Raw genomic sequence first — 23,068 nt, forward strand, 5'->3', positions numbered from 1 at the left:
GGCTATCCCCTCCTAATGCTGGTGACATTTGTGAGGTACTATGCAAGAGGCAAACAGCGACAACCATGATGGACCCGAGAGATGGTTGGTCTAAGGAAGGACTGCAGAAAATTCTTCAACAGGAGGAAAGCCACACGATTGGGCCATTTATAAGGCTTAGCTAAGAACATTTGAGGGCTAGCTGAGAAAGGCTCAAAACAAATCCTGGGTATAATACTGTAGCTCCGTGGAGGATCCTATTCTCGAGACCTATTACGGTGGGATGCATTCAGAAGTCAGAGAATGTATGGCCAATATCTAGTGAGGAAACATTGGAATTACTCGTTGATACATATTTCCCGGGAAACTGTCCAACGGACAACGTGGCGCCAGAAGAGATTGGCACTGGCATGCATTCGTCGAATATAGTTGGGGACATTGTATCTAAGTTGAAAATTATTTGGGCAATAAGAAGATTTTACTCCTTTTAGTCGACAGGCTCTGATGGTGAATCACCAGATGGGTCAGCAGAGGAACACCACAAGGAGGTGTATTGTCTTTTCTACTTTGGAATATAGCCATTAACAAAGTTTTCCAGCACTCTTAGAGATATACTTCAGGAAAAATATCGGAAAACATGCTGACAGATTAAAGGTAGCAACTAACGACTTTTGCAAAAGCTGTGGAGAGGTAGAGGAAGAGGAGACTATAGAACATCTCCTGTGCGTGTGTCCCGCACTGGCAGTCAGAAGGAGTTCCACTTTAGGTTCTCATTTCTTTGAGAACTTGTCTGATTTAGCGGATGTGAACATTCGAAAGTTGTTGAGCTTTAATCTGGATGGTTTAACGGTTGTTGTTGTAGCAGTGTGTAGTACACATAGCTGAATCGAATCAAAAAGTGATTCTGAGTCGATTGGACTCCATTGAAAAGCAAAAGAATGTAGACCCCGAAGAACCTTTCAAACGTTCAAAGTATATTTTTAAACTCAGAGAAATAACTTTTCGAATATCAGCAAATTCAAATTTTTTGTTGATTTTACTAACAAATTTCTCTAAGTGTAACTTTTTTTGCACCATGGTACCCAACCCTTTGAAGCCAAAATGCGACCATAAAACCTAGAAGTTAGGATTACAAATATAAGGACAATGGCAGCCCGTTATACGCACCGGATTGAACCGATGGAGTTCTTCACCGGCAAAGGCTGCCGCCTCAGTGTATAACACACTGCTACAACAACAAATGTAGGAAAATTTTTGTTCTGTGTATTGTAAAAGAGGGCACAGCAGAGCATGTCTGGGTGGGCTAGTCTTATATATAAAATTCAATTTGTGTTTGTTTCTTTGTCGGTTTGTTTGTTTAAAATAGGTTCCGTATAGACTCAAAAACGGCTGAACCTATTACCTTGAAATTTTCACAGATTGTGTAGGTTGGTCTCGAAGGAAACATAGGCTATATAATTTTTTGATATCGTGAGGAGGGCGGACCCTCCCCCTTACCCCAAAAGAACTACCCAAAAATAAAAGTGGACCCATCGAGACAATATGAGATTCAAATGAAATATATTCAAAAGTAGAGTACGAATTTCATAATAAAAGTAGGGTCCAAGTACCTGGGGGCCCGCCCCAGCCCCAAAACCCCTTAAAATAGGTTTATTTGACGATCATGACAATATGGGACTCAAATTGAAGATATTCGCGAGTAGATTACGAATATGGTCAGGAAATAGGAATAGGCTTTATAATTTATCGATAACGTAAGGGGGTGGACCCTCCACTGTTACCCCAAAAACACCAACCAAAATCAAAAGTGGACCGATAAGGACAATGTGGGTGTCAAATGAAAAGTATGCGGGAGTAGATAACGAATCTGTCATACAAATTAATGTCGAAGTATATAGGGTCACCCCAACCCCACAAAAATTCCCAAAAAAAGGGCACATTTGCCAATCACGGATATATGGGACTCGGTTTGTGTGTTCCGTATAGACTGAAAAACGGCGGAACCGATTTTCTCGAATTTTTCGCTTATTGTGTAGGTTGGTCTGGAAGGAAACATTGGCTTTATAATTTTTCGGTGTCGGAAGGGGGACGGACCTTCCCCCTTTTGCCAAAAATACAACCCAAAATCAAAAGTGGGCCGATCGGGACACCATAGGTATCAAATGAAAGGTATTCGAGAGTAGAATACGAATAAAATTTTAATCTAGGTACCCATCGGTCCGACCTAGACCCAAAACACCCTCCAAACGGTTCATATATACCGGCCGTGGCAATATGGGGCTCAAATTAAAGGAATGTGGAAGTGCAGCACGAATTTGATATCCATATTTGAGTCGAAATGTCTGAGGTGCCATCCCTCCCCTAATGAGAACATTACCCTAAGGAAGAACATTACCACCAGGATCCGAGAAAGGGCAAATTCTCACCCATCAATGAGTGCTTTCCGATTCAAATTTAAACTCAATGATAAGGGACCTTTATTTATAGCCGAGTCGGAACGGCTTCCCGCAGTGCAACACCTCTTGGGGGAACATTTTTTAAATAACCATGCATGGCATTGTGCCTCGCATTATGAGGGAATAAACGCCGCCTTGTCCGATGGATACGAACGCGTTCAGCGTCATAGGCTACAATGGCACGAATTCGATATCTGCATTCAGGGCGAAGTGTCCCCACCCTAAAAAGATATTAAAGAGTTAGAGAAGGCGCAGCGGAGCGGGCCCGGTTCGGTAAGTAAACAATCAGGTAATGAGGATAATTTTTTAATGGCCTAGGATCAGTTGCAAATATGATGATGGTGCTCTCCTTTCAGTTTTTGATGTTTACAATTTAAAAATTATTTTTTTAAGGACACTTAATAAGCTGACCTTGTCATCCAGATACTCCAACTCCTACGTCCCTAACAATTTCTTTTAAATTTTCAAATAAACACCCTACTACAAATTGCTTTTGGCTATTAATCATCCTTTGTGCCAACATTTGGTGAATATTGGGTTGCCTAAAAAGTAATTGCGGATTTTTTAAAAGAAAGTAAATGCATTTTTAATAAAACTTAGAATGAACTTTAATCAAATATATAATTGCAATTTTGTCCGATAACCTTTTGCCATCTTCCTGGCAAATTTAGTATTCCACGCTCATAGAACTTCTGGCCTTTATCTGCAAAAAACTGAACCAAGTGCGATTTTATAGCCTCATCATTGCCGAAAGTTTTACCATTTAAGGAGTTCTGCAAAGATCGAAATAAACGGTAGTCTGATAGTCCACGCTCATAGAACTTCTGGCCTTTATCTGCAAAAGACTGAACCAAGTGCCATTTTATAGCCTCATCATTGCCGAAAATTTTACCATTTAAGGAGTTCTGCAAAGATCGAAATAAACGGTAGTCTGATGGTGCAAGGTCAGGGCTATATGGTGGATGCATCAAAAGTTCCCAGTGTGCGGTCTAGCGTTGTCCTGGTGGAATGACACCTTTACGATTGACCAATTCTGGTCGCTTCTCCTTGATGGCTGTATTCAATTTGTCCAATTGTTGACAGTAAACATCCGAATTAATCGTTTGGTTCCTTGGAAGCAGCTCACAAAATTTACCACACCCTTCCAATCCCACCAAACAGACAGCATAACCTTCTTTTGGTGAATATCAGCCTTTGAAGTGGTTTCAGCTGGTTCACCATTCTTGGACCATGATCGTTTTCGACTAACGTTGTTGTAAACAATCCATTTTTCATCTCCAGTTATGATTCGTTTTAAAAACGAATCGAATTCATCGCGTTTAAGGTGCATATCACAAGCGTTGATTCGGTTTGTTAAATGAATTTCTTTCAATACATGTGGTAGCCAAATATCAAGCTTTTTCCCAAGTCCAAGACTTTTTATGTGATAATGAACGGTTGATTTTGGTATATTTAACTTCTTTCCTATCTCATGCTCAGTTACATGACGATCCAATTCGATTAATGCTTTGATTTGGTCATCATCAACTTCATTTGGCCGACCTGAATGTGGCTTATCTTTAAGTGAAAAATCTCTAGAACGGAATTTGCGAAACCAATTTTGACACAATTTTATTACTATACACATCTCGTAACTTTTTAGCAACCTGCTTGGCGTTTTTTCCTTTACGGAAATAATAAAGTAAAATATAACGAAAATGCTCCTTTGTGGGCTCCATATTAAAATTGACGCCAAACAAACAAATGTAAACAAAATTTCGCGCACTTTTTTCTAAAGCAAGCTAAAAGTAACAGCTGATAACTGACAGAAGAAAGAATGCAATTACAGAGTCACAAGCCGTTGGAAAAATTTGTCAACGCCGACTATATGAAAAATCCGCAATTACTTTTTGAGCAACCCATATGTATTGGGTTTTTTAATAAAACATGTATGGCTATTTTTCTCAGTGTATGCACCCAAACATAAACGAACACCAGCATAGATAATTAAATGTAATCATAAAGTGAAAATTGTCATTGAATAACTAAAGTCAATGAGAGTTACAGAAAGACAAACAGACAGACGGAGGGAAGGACAGACAACCAGACAAACAGCCAAGTAGTACTTTAGTGTTGCAATGTCTCTTTTAATTCTGGAAGCTCATAAAGTTTCTTTATGATCTGCTTTGCAGCTACATTCAACGTTCCCCTAAGCCGCCTTGTATGCTCCCATATATCATTGAATGTGTAGCAAAATTATTGTCAACCATCTTTAAAGATGAACATCAAGTTTATGAGTCGTTGTCATCGTTGCCAATGTCTATGACTGGTATGACTGACTCTTCTGTAAGTCAATTTCAAGTCATTACATCTTATCATACTCTTCACAAAGTTATAAGAAACTGCAAATTCTGAAAAGCAAGGCGATAGAAGGGGATTGAAGTGCCAGAAGTATCTTCTTGTACCATATTTATATTGTCGTTAATCGGATCTGGAATGTGTTCGTACATCTCATACAGCTTCTGGCTGTGGGCTTGGTGCAAGGCAGAGTAGTTTTTATTTAATAAAACCAAAAAGTGGGAAGGCAATAAACAAACAAAAACAAAAAAGAGTTCAGGGTGCTTTGGTTGAACTTTTTCATCAATTTCTTAATAATTTATTCTATGAAGAATGCTTTCAATTAAAACTTGCCTTCTTCTTCTTTTTGTTCTTCTTGGGCAGAAGCATCAAAACCCCAACAGTACAGAAATATAACCCAAAACAATGAAGCAGCGGACAATAAAATCATCAATGACAGATGAGAGAGAGAGTTCCTCAAGTATCTTTTTTTTAACAAGCAGTAGTGGGCTTCATAATTATGAATGAATGATTTTATTGTATGGAGACAACATTTAGCAAATTCTAATTACTCCCATTAAAATGTCTGTCTTTCAATTAAATATTGAATTGAGACTTTGATCTGACAGAAGCTTCTTTGTTTGGTTGACCATCATGGAGGTAAAGACATGGTCTTTTTTGGAGATTTCGTGAAGCAATTAAAATTTTAAAGCAGGTTGTAATACAGGTGGGAAATTTTCAAACGATACAACAGCTTCTGCACTAAAGTCATCTACCTACCCAAGTGTGTACAGCGGTCAAAAAAAGTATTCATCATTCAATGTTTTTTTTTTAATAAGTCTACAAAAGACAATTGGAATAAAAACATATTAAACTAATGATGCAGTAGTGCTTGTGTGATATATATGTACACAATTTCATTGTTTTTAAAGAAAAAAATAGTATTTATTGGAACAAAAAGGGCCATTTTACAGCTGAACACAAAAAATTAAACAAAAAAAGTATTCATCATTGCAAAAAAACAAAAAAATAAATAACATAATTTAAAAAAATTAATACTTTGTTATTCGACCACCGCGTCTTATAACTTCTTTTAAACGGTTTGACATCGATTGGACTAATTTAGCGGTTATATTTTGGTCTATATTAGTCCATTCCTCCATTATCACCTGTTGCATTTGACTCTTGCTCGAAAAATTGCGCGTTCTCAATTTGCGTTCGAGATGTTCCCAAAGATGTTCAATTGGGTTCAAGTCGGGACTTTGAGGAGGAGTTTTAATGACTTTGGGGCAGTTATACAGCATCCACATCTTGGTATTTAAAGCAGAATGTTTGGGGTCATTATCTTGATAATATTGAAAGTTATTACCAAGCCCAAGTTTTACAGCACTATCTTTTAAATTCCTCTTTAAAATGTCAATGTAATACTTATGATCCATTACTCCATTAATAATTTCAAGATTTCCCGCTCCTGAAGCCGCCATACACCCCCAAACCATTAAACCACCTCCACCATGTTTTACAGTAGCAACTGTGTTTCGTTCTTCAAGCTCTGTATTTGGTTTTCTGTACACTATGACCTTTCCATCGCACCCAAAAAGATTAAACTTGCTCTCGTCTGCAAAAATGACTGTTTTCCAAAATGATTCGGGCTGTTTTACATACATTTTTGCGAAGTTTAGCCTTTTCACTCGGTTTATTTTATTTATAAAGGGCTTCTTACGTGCAGTTCTTCCTCTGTAACTATGCCTTTTGAGTGTATTTCGAATTGTTTGTGTAGTAACTTCCTTCCCTAAATATTCCATAGTGTTTTTACGAAGAATGGTCGCATTTGTCTTCGGAGTTTTCTGAACTTGCCGCACTAGCCAACGCACATCTCCAACTGAAAGTGCTTTTGGTCGACCAGATCTTGGTTTATTGTCAACAGTTTTCGTTTCTGTCCACTTTCTGATGATGGATTGTATAGTAGATCGTGGTCTATTTAATATTTCACTGATAGTTTTTTGAGTTAAACCATTCCTGTGGTGTTTTATTATCAAAACTTTTACCTCATCAGAAACCTCGTTTTGCTTACGACCCATTTTGACAAAAACTATATTTTCAATGAAATTAAATATTTGCTGTCAAGGGCAAAGCCTCCTTTACTAAATAAAACAGATAAGGGGGATTCCCAAATAATATTTGAATTTGACTTTGATGATAGCACATCAATGATGAATACTTTTTTTGTTCTGTTTTTGGTGTTATTATATAAAATTGCATTTTTTGCACTAATTAAATTTATTTTTTGAATTTATTTTAAAACATATTACGAAAAATAAACTATTGCATAAAACTGCATTATTTGTTTACTTTAAATTTTCTTCAATTACCCAAAATAAGTGAATTTATTATCAATTTTGCTAATGATGAATACTTTTTTTGACCGCTGTAGGTGTAAATTATAAATTTGCCCAGGAATATACCATTAAGAAGCAGGTGCAAACTTCTCACATATCAAACGAGTGCTGTCCGATTCAAGTTTATGCTCAATGTTACAGGGCCTTCTTTTTATAGCCGAGTCCGAACGACGTGCCGCAGAGCGACAACTCTTTTGGGAGAAGTTTTTATAGGGCTGACATGCCATTTATTTAAAGGGCATAGTTTCTTATAAATGTCGCCAGGAGGGGAAATTTTTTTCTGATATTTTCGACAGGATTTGAACCCAGGCGTGCAGCATCATGGTCGGACATGCTAACCTCTGCGCTACGGTGGCCTGTTCCCCCTTTAAGTGTGCTGGTACATACTACAATACAGTGTTCGCCTTTTTTCGCATCATGGGAGAGGCACATCTCGGAGTTGGTTCACCACACGCTTCTGGTCCGTGCTGGGATTGAAAAGAACCCGGACCCTGGTTCTGTTCGGTTTGCCAGAACGGCCTCCATCATCGGTCGGTGTAGGTGAGGTGTATCCGGTGCATGGAGTGGGTACATTTGCGATCTTGCTCTGGCCTTACATCACGATTCACGGGAAAACTATGAGCACCACACAGTCTGGAACTTTGAGCTCCGACTTGTGTTGTGTCCATCGTTACCACGGGAAGCTTAGCTGAAAGCTACCGGGCGCGTCCACTAGTTGCGGATGGTGGAAAGCTCCGTTGTTATGCGGAGTAGCTGCAAATGCGGCCGCGTGCAGTCAGCAATTTTCGAGAGGAGAGCCTCAGTGAGGAGTCAGATGGCACTGGCTCTTAATTAAATACTGAGTGCAATAAGACTCGAGATGACAAGGCGAGTTATTGGCGCCTTTAAATTACCAATGGCCAACACCAGCGTCTGTTCCCAGGTTAGGGGCGGCTGGAGACGAGCGTAGGATCTTGGAGCAAGCGGCTCCCCAACTATGGGAGTATGCAAATGCAAATTTTGCCCATGAACATTCCACTAAGGAACAGGGGCAAACTTCTCACATATCAATGAGTGCAGTCCGATTCAAGTTTTTAGGCTCAATGATAAGGGGCCTCCTTTTTATAGCCGAGTCCGAACGGCGCGCCGCAGTGCGACACCTCTTTGAAGAGAAGTTTTACATGGCATAGTACCTTCCAAATGTTGCCAGCATTAGGAGGGGAAAACCACCGCTGATATTTTTTTCTGATGGTCTCGCCAGGATTCGAACCCAGGCGTTCAGCGTCATAGGCGGACATGCTAACCTCTGCGCTACGGTGGCCTACTATGGGAGTACAGTCACACTGAATATGTTGCAAGGTGCTGTGCGAACATAGACAACAGTGGGTCACAAGCGTCGTCGTCGGAATATGTGACCCCCCGAACTCTCCCGTGCGACAATATACGCAACAGCAGCATCCCAGCTCCAATATTGCCATACCAGTGTCGGGAAGTCTCCGTGGCAAGATCGAAGAGATTGTGGATTTTATGAGTCGTAAGAACATATTGGTTGCAGCGATCCAGGAGACAAAGCTGACCAAAACCTCCAGCTTGCACAGTTGTCACGAATACAATGTGCCACATAAGGAACGCTCAATGAATGGAGGTGGGGAATTGGGAATTTAATGCGCATCACATTTCATGACATTCTCACCTAAGTAACGAGCAGCTGGGCATACCTTTGGCAGAGCAGATTGAAGGCTCCTCGTTTTCCACGGTGAATAAGGATACTCCCAATAGGATTACGAGGAAGTGTAGCAGCTCGCCAGACATTTCCATTGTATCCCCTGATATCCTGAGTGACGTATCCTGGCAAGCCGTCATTTTTTTGGGATCAGACCAACGCCCCATAATTCTTACCAACATTACCTTTGAGAGCCGGACGTTTATCTATCAGAAGAAGACCGATTGGGCTGGCTTCAGAGAGTATACCAACCGCCGCTTCAGTGAACTGCCAGCACCCTCGGATGTGCTAGTGGCCGAGAGGAAATTCCGAGACATCATTAACGCCGCAGCCGCTCGCTTTATACCAGTCGGTCGAATACCCCGAGCGAGGCCCAATTTCATCGGCGCAGGCAGTGCTACTTGCAGACGAGCGTGATGGGATTCGTTGTATGAACCCACCAAGCCCAGAATCAGCGAGCTGAATCTGGAAACAAACAGGGTAGTCAACGAACATAAGAGGAATTTGTAGCTGGAACACTTGGAGCAATATAACTTAGGCACCAGTTTAGGCAAGCTGTGGTCTACTATTAAGTCACTCTCGAACCCCGGTAGACGGGATGACAGGACCTGTGTCACTTTTGGCGACGTAACCGTGACTGATTCGAAGAGATGCGCCAGGTTGTTCAATTATCAAACATCCCGAGAGTGATACAGCAAGGAGGAGAGCCATTCGCCGTATCCGTGGTCTCCGAGCCGATGGACAGCCATCATAATTTACCATGAGCGAAGTTACGAACGTCATTAATGGCGCCAAGTCATCCAATGCGTTGGGCCCCGACGAAAACTCAACACTGATGATGAAGAATCTGGATTAACCTGGAGTTAAGTACCTTACCACTGTCCCCAACCTGTCTTTGAACACCCCTTTAGTTCCGGATGTCTGCAAAATGGGCAGAGTGATCCCGCTACTGAAGCGTGGAAAGGACCCCAGTTTGGGGAGTCATACAGACAAATCTTCCTTCTCATAGCAGTAGCAAAGACACTTGAGGCATTACTCCTCCCGGGCCTCGTAGGAGAATTTTCATGCGCCGAGCATCAACATGGACTCCGAAGAGTGCATAGCACAACAACTGCTTTGCATGCCATCACCGCACACATTTGACTGGCTTCAATCAGCCCAGGCCATGTGATTGGACGGTTCTAGTGGCACTGAACCTATTGAAGGCGTTCACCACGGTCAGCCATGCCAAACTGTTTGAGGACATAGCCATCACGTCCTTGCAGCCAGGCCTGAAACGCTGGCACGCAAATTATTTGTGTCGTTTGTGGAATTTAGGAATAAGAAGTCGAAGCACCGTGGAGTTAAAAGGGGAGTTGCCCAAGGCAGGGTGATATCTCCGACACTGTTTAAACTCTACCTATCCTCAATTCTACCTCCTCCAGACGTCATAGAGATCGTATCATATGCGGACGATTGCACGATCATGACAACAGGCCCCCAACCCATTGTTGACATCTGCAATATGTTAAACGTCTAGCTCAACGTTGTTGTCCTAGGTACAAAGGACCGTCTGGGAACCAATAGAGGGGGACATAATCGCAGAGTTATGATAGACAATAACCTCTGAACGCCGGACGTATACCCCTGATCGACCTGTATCGACAATCTATTCGAGAAGACCAATACCCTTAAAGTTAGGCATCATTATGAGCTCCTAATCAATTTCTTCTGTGCTGCCATCGGAGATTACCAATCTGGAACCTCTCCAAGGTGTGGCAGGATCTGGGGGTTTTGAGACACACACATCGCCGATCTATAACCTCACACCACATAACGGGCTTGCAGGACATTCATCACGATGCTTAAAACTTTGTCATGCCAACTGAAAAAAAGTCCTTGGTGGACGCCCACCGCCCATTGCAAATGATGACGAGAAAAATCAGGTATTCTGGCCCAATTCAGATCCGGATGATATAGCGAAAACAAGTAAAAGCGTGGTTGGTTCGGCCGGAAGCCCACCACCATGGATTCTGCTTAACTATTGGAACTATATCTAGTTATATACCGATTTGGACCGTACTAGCCACAGTTGTTGAGAGTCATAACAGAACACTTTGTGCAAAATTTCAGCCAAAACAGACAAAAATTGTGACTTCCAAGGGCTCAAGGAGTCAAGTCGGGAGATCGGCTTAAATGGGAGCTATATCAGGTTATAGACCGAATTTAACCATATTTGGCACACTTATTGGATGTCATGACGTAATACTCTATGCAAAATTTCAGCCAAATCGGATAAAAATTGTGGATTCCAGGGGCTCAAGAAGTCTAATCGGCAGATCGGTTTATATGGGAGCTATATCAGATACTTGACCGATTTAGACGGCACTTAGCACAATAGTTAAATTTCGGACAAATCGAATGAAAATTGTGTCTTCCAGGGGCTCAAAAAGTCTAAGCGGGAGATCGGTTTATTGGGGAGCTATATCAGATTCTTGATGGAGTTGAACGGTACTTCGCACATTTGTTAAAAGTAATAACAGAACACTAGGTGCAGAATTTCAGCCAAATCGGTTATTTAAAGGAGCCAATAACTCGCCTCGAACATCATAAGCACTCAGTAATTGTGCTGTGCCTTCCGACCTCTCACTGAGACTCTCCGCTCGACACCACTGATTGTCCGCAACTACAGTTGCAACTACTCTTATGAAGCATTCCACAATCTGCAACCGTTAATGTGACCGTTAGGCCGCAACTAGACATCTCACGACGCCCATGAGCACCACACAGATTGGACCTCAAAGTTCCAACCTATGTGGCGCTCACAGCTATCCCGTGCTGGGCCCTTTTCCTATATGCTCTGTTATAAAATCTACGGATCTCTTTGCATGCGTGGAGAAAGGCATCTCGGAAATAGGTGTCATAGCTTATAATAGTATGTAAGACAGTTGTTACCAATAATCTTGATATGCAAATGCAAATTTGCCCATGAACATTCCATTAGGAACAAACTACTCACGTACCACTGAGTACTGTCCAATTAAATATTAAGCTCAATGATAAGGGGCTTTCTTATATCGCGGAGTCGGAACGGCGTACCACAGTGCAACACCTCAAAATCGATGGAAAAGTTTTTCCTTTCCTTCTGTAAAATTTTAATCGAATACAAAATTCATTTCAACACCTTAGGTTTCTTTCTACATAACTGTACTGAAATGTCCTTAACCGCATCTTTATTTGCAACTACTTAACAATCTATCAACAGAGGATATACAGAAAATAAACAATTTAAAGGAAGCACGAACATATCCTTCTTTTTACTTGGGATCTGTTGGCAACTTAAAGCCCACCATATCAGCAGTCTCTCTTACTGTCCTTTCACCCCGCCCATGAAACTCCTTATATAGCTCATTGTATTTACGGATGCTGGACAAATAGGTGAGATAGGTCTGTCCCAAAGACAGTGCCTCATCTCGAGCTTTGCACAATTGTTGGTCGGTAGTTTGGAATTTCTTATATTGACCCAATATGTAGCGGGAGGCGAGTGAATGTTTGATGCAGCCATTTGGAGATGCGGCGCGAAGCTCTTGTAGTAATCCACGCAAGGTTTTTGTAGCGGCCATGCTGTATTGAAAGCAATAGATTATTTATAGTAATCCTTTTTTATGGTGTTACATTTTTTAGTTCTCAAAAAAAACTTACATGATTATTGCCAAACACAGATTCGATAATAACAGCTGTTTTGTTCTGACGGCTGCGTAAAATGTCAATTGGCTGCCGGCAGTCATTCAAATTAAATGATAGCCCAGTTATGAAAGTTACTCGCTGTATTGAGTAACGAGTAAAGTAGTATTTTAAACCGTTAAAAATCAATTTTATATCACCTTCACTAAACATTTTATAAAAGTGAATAGTGGAATGCTCCATCCGGAGTAGCTGTAACTGCAGTCGCGGACAATCAGCGGTATCGAGCGGAGAGTCTCAGTGAGAGGTCGGGTGGCACCGGCTCTTGCACAAATACTGAGTGCCTACGATTCTCGAGTTATTGGTGCCTTTAAATAACCAATGACCAACCTGCTCCCGCGGCGATCGGTCCTTTAAACCGGAACAAGTGTGCTCACCTACAGGAGTTTGAAGAGGATCTCCACCTCCATATGAAAATGTGGTTACAACGACAACAACATAAAAATGAACTGTATGTGGTCCCGTTATCGCCAAAAAGATGAGTATAACCAAAACATCAAAAGTAAAGGCTTGGGTTGTATCGTCTTTTCGAACTGGTATGGAGATTGACTTAACGTTACCAAAAAAAACATACCAATATCCCGGCACCGAAAAGCTATATGCACCACACACGGCACCGAATAACTATGAACACCACAGCCGGCACGGGATAACTATGAGCACCACACCGACTGGAATGTGGTGGTCTTCATCGTTATCATGAGCTGAGAACTGCTGGGCGTGTCCATAGGTTGCGGATAGTGCCCGATACCGAAAAATTATGAGCACCACACCGGCGGGAATTTGAGCACCAATCTTGGTGGTGTTCATCGTTATCATGAGAAGCTCAGCTGAAAACTACTGGGAGTGTCCACAGGTTGCGGATAGTGCCATGCCCCATACGGAGTAGCTGCAATTGCGTTCGCGGGCAATCAGCGGTGTCGAGTTGTTGTTGTTGTAGCAGTGTTTTGTACACCGAGGCAATGGCCCTTGCCGATGAAATTTTCCATCGGGTCAATCCGGTACGTACAACCGGCTGCCATGGGATTTTTGTTGTTGTTTTAACCACATTTTCATGTGGAGGTGACGATCCTCGTCATGTCCCTGCAGTCTAGCAAGTTCGTTTCGGTCCCAAGGACCGATCGCCGCGGAAACAGTGTGGCCACTGGTTATTTAAAGGCGCCAATAACTCGCCTTGTCATAACGAGCATCATTGGCACTTAATATTTGCGCAAGAGCCGGTGCCGCCCGATCTCGACTGCCGTTGCAGCTTCTTCATATGGAGCATTTCACTATCCGCATCCTTTGGACGCGCCCGGTAGCACGCAGCTAAGCTTCTCTTCACAGCAGTGAACACCACACAGATCGGACCTCAATGATACAACCTGTGTGGTACTCACAGCTACCCCGTGCCATGGGATTGGTGTCGAGTGGTAAGTCCGGGCGAGAGGACAGGTGGCACCAGCCCGTGCTTATATACTGAGTGTCTATGATCCTCGATATGACAAGGCGAGTTATTGACGCCTTTAAATAACCAATGGCCTCCAACTTCCCACAGCGATCCGCCTATAGTCAGGAACGAGCTCACCTACAGGAGTTTTGACGAAGATCGCTGCCTCCGCATACAAATATGTGGCTACTACTACAACAACCAAAACAACCAATACAGACATTTAAGTTACAATGCTTCAAGTTCTTTGTTTTCCGATATTTCCCAACTACATTGAATTGCATTCTCTCTATCCAGACATTCCGCTTATGTTCATTAATCACCTAAATGATTTCTAATGTCAGTTCTCAAATTCTAGAGTCCTTATAATTGAAGCCTGAATTTTAATCGATTTGACTAAGGTTTATTGGGCGAAGGACATTTATGGAAAAATTGAACGAAAGTATTTTTTTTTTTTTTTTTGAAGAAAAACACCTTTTGTTGTCAAAATGTTGGCAATGCCTTCCTTTATTTTCTTACGAAACTAAAAATTACAAAAATATTTATGCCAGTAGTACCACTTCATCCATTTTAACATCGTTATCATCTCTTTCTATGCTTAGCTCTAGGACGACATCCTCATCCATGGACAAACTCTCTTTAACACTTTTTGCATCATCATCGTCTTTTATCTCAATTTTTTCCACAACACCTCGTTCGAGAAAACCACGACCACGTTTGCCAGATTGTGAACCACCCTCAACCTCATCATCACTTAAGCCATCGAGTAGGGTTATATTGCCAACATCCGATTTATTGGCACCAGATCCCACCACGACCTCATCGTCACTTTTGCTAGTCTCCTCATCGCTTGAACTATCTTCCACCAATTGAGCTTCCAGTTCTCGCACAGCATACATTAGGACTGAGAAATCTTTTTGTCGTTTTTCAAATTTACGTTCCAACTTGAGTTTCTTATCATTCAACTCGGCCAATTCCTTTTGCAAAGATTCAATGTGCTTTTGTGTTTCCTTGCGATCGGGTTGCTGTTTGATCACCTTGGCTAGTTGATCATATTCCATTTTATTTTTGCGTATTTGCTTGGCTATCACCAGCTCTTTTTTACTCTCTTCGATTTCCAATTTGGCAGCTTCGATATTCTTCTCTATGGTTTGTGATAGTTTTTGATAATTTTCCAATTCTTCATCGATCATTTGACTGGTGCGTTCCGTTTTGGCAGCGGCAAATTGACACTGGGCCAGTTGGGCCATCAATCGATCATAGATTATTTGACTGTAACGTAACCATTTTTTGTAAGAGGGAGGAAATGTTAAGCAAATCTGGGTTATTTGAAGGAAACTAAGGACTTGGTTTAACACTTCACTAGGCCATACTTTTTGGTAGATTTTAGAAACTTTGGGATATCGAAAAAAACTATAACTACATAGTCTAATAAATGATATTCGTAGGGATCAGACTCCAACCGACCATCCCCAATATCTACAAATCAATAGGGAGGTCTACAAATATAAGCCAATATCTAAAAATGAATAGGGAGGTAAGCAAATATAAGAGCTATCTATGCCTACAGCATTTCAAGCACTTTCAGTTAATATTTGGTATTGGTAAGTTATTTTTGGTACTATCAAGTCACTCTCGCAGTAGAGAAGATAATAACACCTAAATCACTTTTGGTGAAGTAGCAGTGACAGATCCGAAGAGATGCGCCTGGTAGTTCAGAGGTATAGGACGAAAGAGATAGGCATTTCTCGCATACATGGTCTTTTAGCTGATCAAAAACCATCACAATTTAATGTGGGTAATGTTACGAATGTCAACCGCAGAGCCAAGTCGACAAAGCTCTTGGAGTCCCGTACATCCGGAGTCTTCTTTACACTGTTACTGAAAAATCTGGATGTATGGGGAGTCGAATATAATCTGGTACTTAAGGATGACCTTTATTGCTCCCGGCACTGGATAAGTATGAGCGACACACGGGTTGCGGATAGTGAAATGCTCTATGGATATAGGGAGTAACTACAATAGCTGTCGCGGAAAATCAGCGGAATCGAGCGAGGAGTCCAACAAACAAGAACAAATTTTGCCCATGAACATTCCACTAAGGAACAGGGGCAAACTTCTCACATATCAATAAGTGCAGTTCGATTCAAATTTTAAGCTCAATGATAAGGGGGCTCCTTTTTATAGCCGAGTCCGAACGGCATGCCGCAGTGCGCTACCTCTTTGGAGAGAAGTTTTTTTATGGCATAGTGCCTCATAAATGTTTCCAGCATCTGGTGGTCTCGTCTGGGTTCGAACCCAGGCATGTAGCTTTATAGGCGGACATGCTAACCTCTGCGCTAAGGTGGGCTCCACAATAGTCCGGATTGAGGAGGCCACCGTAGCTCAATAGCCCGGATCAATCCCAGGGTAGCCGGTTGTATGTACCGGATTGACCCGATGAATTCCTTCATCGTCAAGGGCTGCCGCCTCAGTGTACCACACACTGCTACTACAACAACAACATAGTCCAGATGGCTTAAATACTGAGTGCAGTGCTACTCGATATGACAAGGTGAGTTATTGGGGCTTGCAAACACGTATTTTCGCTTTGGCCTAAAACGTTGGAACGCGAAATTTGTATATGGTTGCCAGTCGTGTGTGTAATTAAGGACTAAGAAATCAAAATCCCGTGGAGTGGAATAACGATTTAGCCAAGGCACGTAGATATTTCTAGCATTGTTTAACCACTACCTATGATCTATTCAACACCTTCCAGACGGCACGGCACGGGTTAATTTGGAAATTTGAGTTCCGATCTGTGTGGTGTTCATCGTCATCACGAGAAGCTTAGATGGGAGCTACCCGCTGCATAAACAGGTTGCGGATATTGGATTGTTGTTGTTGTTCTGAGGCGGCAGCCCTTGCCGAAAGACTCCATTGGGCCAATCTGGTACGTACAACCTGCTGAAATGGGGTAGCGGATATTAGGATTCTGAGTATAACGAGTAGCCGCAATTGCAATCGCGGACAAGTGGAAAGTCTCAAAAAGACATCAGGCAGCACCGGCTCTTGCTTTAATACTGAGTGTCTATGATGCTCGGTACGACAAGACGAATTATTGGGGTTCGGTTCCCACCAAAGGCCTGGTTTGTCGCTACTGTGGTACTACAATGAACTAAAATAGTCATAGTGAGTCTATTTGAACCTAACATAACTTTAACCTAACATAACAAGTCCTCTGCACAAGCTACTACAATTTGTGACAAAGTTAGGGGTAGAAACAATATCCTCAAATCACTTGCCGATAGCGCCTTGTTTCACCATTAGCCTGCAGCGCCAGTTGAGTGACAAGCAGTGAAATAAGATGCACCCTACCAGAATGCTGCTCTACAAAATGCGACAGACTGTCTACCCAGTTTTCATGTAGACCTCCCCCATCAGGAGGCAAAGATTCTACATGTTCGAAGATATAATTGTATGCTAAGCCTTATTTACTGGACTGTTATTGCAACAGCCATCCAAACCCATGGCAGCCGATGGATTCTTTCATCGGCCTTAGTGTACAACGCACTGCTACAACAACAACAACACCATATAATATATGAACCTAAAGCATAGACCATCATCTCCGGTCGACTTGACGGTTCTGGCACAACTTTTTGTTACAACAACCAATTTGAATGAAGCGTCCTTTACAATCTTTTGTTATAACTTCCAACATGCATACTAAGATAGTCAGACTACATCTTTAATCAAATATAACAATATATACCGATATTACGATTCAACTTCTAGAGCGCATGGAGAACGGAATTTTTTATGAAATTTATCATGCAAACTTTGTTCATGGCTTTCAAAAAACATTTCTATACAACGTCTGTGGAACTTGGACTACGTAATATATTAAGGAAGTATAAATATTCAACCCTCAGTTTGTTGGCTTCGTGCCTAATAAACAATGAGGCGGTTATACGTAGCGGATTGGCCCGGTGAAGTCCTTCATTGGCAAGGGCTTGTGTACAACACACTGCTACAACAAGAACCAATCCTATGCCAGGTTGTACGTACTGGAATGACGCGATGGAGTCCTTCATCGGCAAGGATTGCCGCCCCAGTGTACAACACACTGCTACAACCACGACAACAACTACATCAAACAAAAAAGGGGGCAAGTTTTGCCAGAGCCCGTACAGATATTGAAACAGGTGTTTTAAAAAATTATATCCGAGTACGAAACTATATATATATGGGGACAATTAATACTCAGGAAATAGGTTTATTTGTATTTTTCAAACGCACTCTCGACCGTCATATGTTTGGGGCAATCAATCTCAGCTCAACATATGCCCCATAGTTGAGGTGTAAAATTTTATCATGTTGTCGGTTAGCGTCGAAAACTTTTCAAAAACTTACTTGTTTTCTGGTGAATCATTTTTGGAGTACATCCATTTGAGGAATTGTTTCAGTAGCATATTCAGACGCCTATCATCGCCGGTACCATCTCCGTCGATTAACAAACGTTTCTTTATAATTTCCTCTGCAAGAAAAAAAATCGATTATTGTAACAAATTTGCATGCCTGTGACATCAATTTAACACAAACCATCAGTCATTTCTTAATATATTTCAATGAAATTAAGAAAAACAAAATTAATTTTTATTTGCTACAGTAAACTAAAATGCTTGCCAAATGTTTAAAACCCTTACTACACACACATACATTCATACATGAAGCAAAGCATATGGTTCTAGAGTTGCCCTAAGCAGAAAGCGTGCATATATTTTGTCTGAAGGATTTGTTGGACGACAGAAAGAAAAAGACTATACAATCGGTTGAGTGTACCGGATGATCCATGGCCAAACAATTAGAGGTGGTCTCATTTGTACAACAACCACAAACCATTAATACGCATTATAAAAAAATGGTGACGAAGAAAATGCGAACACATTCCGTAAAAGTGGTACTGAGTTTTATGAGCAAAATAGAAGCGAGCAATACAAATTTCGCTTCAATTAATTGCCAATGTAATGTATGCCTACGAAATGGGCACAAATCAACTCTGTTTCAATGATATTGTCTTTGTTGTGTGTTGTTGTTTGACTTTTGTTGTGTTGGGGTAAAGAATAGAGTCCGATGGATTTCGCAATAATTTAATAGGCATTTTCGCTGCGATTGAAGTCAGTACTAGGCTTGAATCGAAAAAGCTATTTGTGAAATTACATATGACATTTCTGATCGTGTAATAGAAGCTTTATGGTTTCATATTCTGTGCGTATCACCAATTTGCCCTGCCATCACCGCCTTACGAAATCACACACGACATCCCTAACTCACATTGTTTTTGTTTACATGAAACAGCTGATCCGCACTAAGCTTAACAGCTTAACCAAAGGTAAACGTACATTCTGGGGTAAGAAAACCCAAGCGGCAGCAAACATAACTTGGAAATATGAATAACTTTCCTTACGATCGTCGTATGAATACAATATTTCGAAATCAGCCCAGCTATACGTATTTCAATAAATCCTGCGCAGATCCCCAGGACATTTTATTTCGTTCTCTCAATGAAATCGATGAGTACTATTTGCAACCTGAACAACTAGCCAACCAAAGAGCATTTGAGAAATTCACCGTTTCTGATCCGCGTACAAAGCAAACAGTTAATGACATTTTTTTCAATCACTCTGGGAATATAACAACAAAAATATTTCGCTCTCCAAAGTGGTCATGTTTGAATATATCGCAACATTCGGTAGGAGTGCGTATAGTAAAGGCACGGCAAGAAGAAGCTGAATTGGATGAAAGTGATTTCTATATATGGCACAATATGGAGAAGCTGCGGCAAAAGGAATCACAGGAATTCCATAAGTTTGTGTATGAATTCAGTCAAGCCAATAAGGAAATTCTGTATGAACCTACCAAGAAATTGACAGATTTGTATAAACTGTGGTATGTGCAGAAGACGGAGCGTTTGTTGCAGAAATACCCAGACACATGTTATAATACCCATTTGGGTTTACCTCACCTAAAGATGTGCAAAGAAGTTATAAAAGATCAATGGGCTGAAATAACTAAAGTGGAATGTTTGAACAGTGCAAGTTTGGAAAGCTCCAGCCATGAAGGTTTAGCTGATTTCATAGAATTGGACTTTAAACCGCTTGACAGGAATATTGAGAAATATTTTAAAGATCGTTTGTGTACCGAAAAGCTGAAGGAAGAGTTGGAAAATGAAGCTAGACAAAAGTTTCTACAAGCATTGGAAGATTGTGAAGCCAATACTCAACCATATTATATGCCTCTTGAATCTTTGTTGTTTTTACTTACAGCGGGAGACTACGTTGATATACCCTTGGAAATGTTAATCGAGATCAAGGAAACTCGAACAAGTCAAAGTGGTCAGAAGTATATTTTTATGGATTCACCTCTGCCACAACGCCAAATGGGCTGGCATACTTACCAGCAAGTGGTGGTGCTAGCTGCTTTGGGATATATGTCCTCTATTCAAGCATATAGCCAAAATGAGGACATGAAGGAAATATCTGCTTGTGCGAAAGACCCTCTTCACTATAAAGTACAAACAATTGAAGAGTATATGCAATCTTACAAACCAGATATTGATACGAATTTTTCCCAGACTCTGTTCAAATGGCAATTAAAGGCCAGAGATAAGGAACCTAGTAAAGAGATATATACAGTGTTTGATTCCTTTCCCTGTAGTAACGGCCCCTTGACATTTAAGCTGGAGCACAAACCAAAATTTGGCTGTGAATTAATGACCAAATATGAACTTCTAAGAGATTGGTTCAATCTAAAACTTCGAGGAAAGCCCAAAAGTAACTGCTACCGTCTGAATACCTCCAATTTTCAGACAATGCTCAAAGAATCGCAAAGCCTATCAAAACTTGAACTGCAGTTATCCACAACTTATCACATAGTTATGCCACATCTTTTGAGCAATCTGTATGAATTTCTCAATCTTTTAACATCCATGCCATGTGGCCCTTACATGTTGCGTTACAATCCCAAATTCAAAGACAAAATGATGCTTTGCAAGCCATCACAGGAAGTCACCCAGAATACAGTGCATCTTCATGAACTGCTGAAAAGTCAACCCTCGGAATTGCTGTTTATGTCACAACAGAGTTATCTACCAATAGCCGATAACTTGTGTAGCTTAATGCATTTGGAACACCAGACTTTACCTTGTACATTTAGACCTTCAAGGAAGTTTAATCTACAACAAAGTACTGGAAAGAACTTGCAGAAGCCATATGTACCTTTAAATGACAAAGAATGGATATTGGAGAAGTGCAAAAAGCAACAAGTTTTAGCTGCCAATAAAAATACTCCACAATATCGAGCACAAAAGAAGAAAGCTCAAAGAGCTCGCAGAGCGCAAGCACGCAGAATACAGCAGACCAGTAAGGAGACTACGTGAGATAGATGAGCCTGACTGCGGCACGAGCATGATGGAAAAATTATTTTTTTATTAAATTAAGCATAGATTAATTTGAAAAATTTACAAATATTAACGCAAATCTAAGCGAATTGTACAAAATTGTTTTTGTTTTCAAATACATTTGCGACATTTCCATGTAAATAGAGTAATAAAATGATAAAAATCCAAAAAATTCATAAAACAAGTTTTTTATCTAGAACCGTACACTTTAGACTTCCAGGCTGAATTGAAGATCTTCTAAAGAAACTCTTATTCAGCCAGGCTGAATTGAAGATTTTCTAAAGAAACTCTTATTCAGCCAGGCTGAATTGAAGATTTTCTAAAGAAACTCTTATTCAGCCAGGCTGAATTGAAGATTTTCTAAAGAAACTCTTATTCAGCCAGGCTGAATTGAAGATTTTCTAAAGAAACTCTTATTCAGCCAGGCTGAATTGAAGATTTTCTAAAGAAACTCTTATTCAGCCAGGCTGAATTGAAGATTTTCTAAAGAAACTCTTATTCAGCCAGGCTGAATTGAAGATTTTCTAAAGAAACTCTTATTCAGCCAGGCTGAATTGAAGATTTTCTAAAGAAACTCTTATTCAGCCAGGCTGAATTGAAGATTTTCTAAAGAAACTCTTATTCAGCCAGGCTGAATTGAAGATTTTCTAAAGAAACTCTTATTCAGCCAGGCTGAATTGAAGATTTTCTAAAGAAACTCTTATTCAGCCAGGCTGAATTGAAGATTTTCTAAAGAAACTCTTATTCAGCCAGGCTGAATTGAAGATTTTCTAAAGAAACTCTTATTCAGCCAGGCTGAATTGAAGATTTTCTAAAGAAACTCTTATTCAGCTAGGCTGAATTGAAGATTTTCTAAAGAAACTCTTATTCAGCCAGGCTGAATTGAAGATTTTCTAAAGAAACTCTTATTCAGCCAGGCTGAATTGAAGATTTTCTAAAGAAACTCTTATTCAGACAGGCTGAAACTAAAGAAACTCTTATTCAGCCAGGCTGAATTGAAGATTTTCTAAAGAAACTCTTATTCAGCCAGGTTGAATTGAAGATTTTCTAAAGAAACTCTTATTCAGCCAGGCTGAATTGAAGATTTTCTAAAGAAACTCTTATTCAGCCAGGCTGAATTGAAGATTTTCTAAAGAAACTCTTATTCAGCCAGGCTGAATTGAAGATTTTCTAAAGAAACTCTTATTCAGCCAGGCTGAATTGAAGATTTTCTAAAGAAACTCTTATTCAGCCAGGCTGAATTGAAGATTTTCTAAAGAAACTCTTATTCAGCCAGGCTGAATTGAAGATTTTCTAAAGAAACTCTTATTCAGCCAGGCTGAATTGAAGATTTTCTAAAGAAACTCTTATTCAGCCAGGCTGAATTGAAGATTTTCTAAAGAAACTCTTATTCAGCCAGGCTGAATTGAAGATTTTCTAAAGAAACGATTTGATCTGTTTCTTAAAATGTCATCTGAATTTTGCTACAGTACATTGTTTCAAATTGTTTAGCAAAGCAATTTTTTAAAATCATTGATCACTTTGTCCATCTTGTCCTGATTTGTTTCATGTTGTTTATCGAAGGAGGAAGAAATTTGTTGGGCATGCTTCTAACTTAAGTGCTACATGTTTTTTTTTTTATCG

General features: G+C 40.5%; 3 protein-coding genes across 3 annotated transcripts; 1 reads left to right on the top strand and 2 right to left on the bottom strand.

Annotated features, from left to right (window-relative positions):
* Positions 1-12,021: 12,021 nt before the first annotated feature.
* Positions 12,022-12,614, bottom strand: LOC106080659 (protein FMC1 homolog). The gene is made up of 2 exons (XM_013242099.2): positions 12,534-12,614; positions 12,022-12,455 (listed from the first exon to the last, which is right to left on the bottom strand). The coding sequence occupies exon 2, from the start codon at positions 12,452-12,454 to the stop codon at positions 12,149-12,151; it is 306 nt and encodes a 101-aa protein (XP_013097553.2). The 5' UTR covers position 12,455; positions 12,534-12,614; the 3' UTR covers positions 12,022-12,148.
* Positions 12,615-14,479: 1,865 nt separating this feature from the next.
* On the bottom strand, positions 14,480-18,681 carry LOC106080649 (THO complex protein 7). The gene is made up of 3 exons (XM_013242088.2): positions 18,589-18,681; positions 18,400-18,523; positions 14,480-15,276 (listed from the first exon to the last, which is right to left on the bottom strand). The coding sequence occupies exons 1-3, from the start codon at positions 18,596-18,598 to the stop codon at positions 14,547-14,549; spliced, it is 864 nt and encodes a 287-aa protein (XP_013097542.1). The 5' UTR covers positions 18,599-18,681; the 3' UTR covers positions 14,480-14,546.
* A 669-nt stretch (positions 18,682-19,350) lies between these two features.
* LOC106080648 (little elongation complex subunit 2) lies at positions 19,351-21,598 on the top strand. Its single transcript, XM_013242087.2, has one exon. It carries the CDS (start codon positions 19,436-19,438, stop codon positions 21,422-21,424), a length of 1,989 nt encoding a protein of 662 aa, XP_013097541.2. The 5' UTR covers positions 19,351-19,435; the 3' UTR covers positions 21,425-21,598.
* The last annotated feature ends 1,470 nt before the right edge of the window (positions 21,599-23,068 follow it).

Source organism: Stomoxys calcitrans, chromosome 2 (assembly GCF_963082655.1).
Source record: "Stomoxys calcitrans chromosome 2, idStoCalc2.1, whole genome shotgun sequence".
NCBI lineage: Eukaryota > Metazoa > Arthropoda > Insecta > Diptera > Muscidae > Stomoxys > Stomoxys calcitrans.

Excerpts from the sequence above, each read along its gene's own strand:
- LOC106080648 (XM_013242087.2), top strand. The coding sequence starts at position 19,436 with ATGAATAACTTTCCTTACGATCGTCGTATGAATACAATATTTCGAAAT.
- LOC106080659 (XM_013242099.2), bottom strand. The coding sequence starts at position 12,454 with ATGGCCGCTACAAAAACCTTGCGTGGATTACTACAAGAGCTTCGCGCC.
- LOC106080649 (XM_013242088.2), bottom strand. Across the intron at positions 15,277-18,399 it reads AATGATTCACCAGAAAACAA|TCAAATAATCTATGATCGAT; the intron begins GTAAGTTTTTGA and ends GTTACGTTACAG.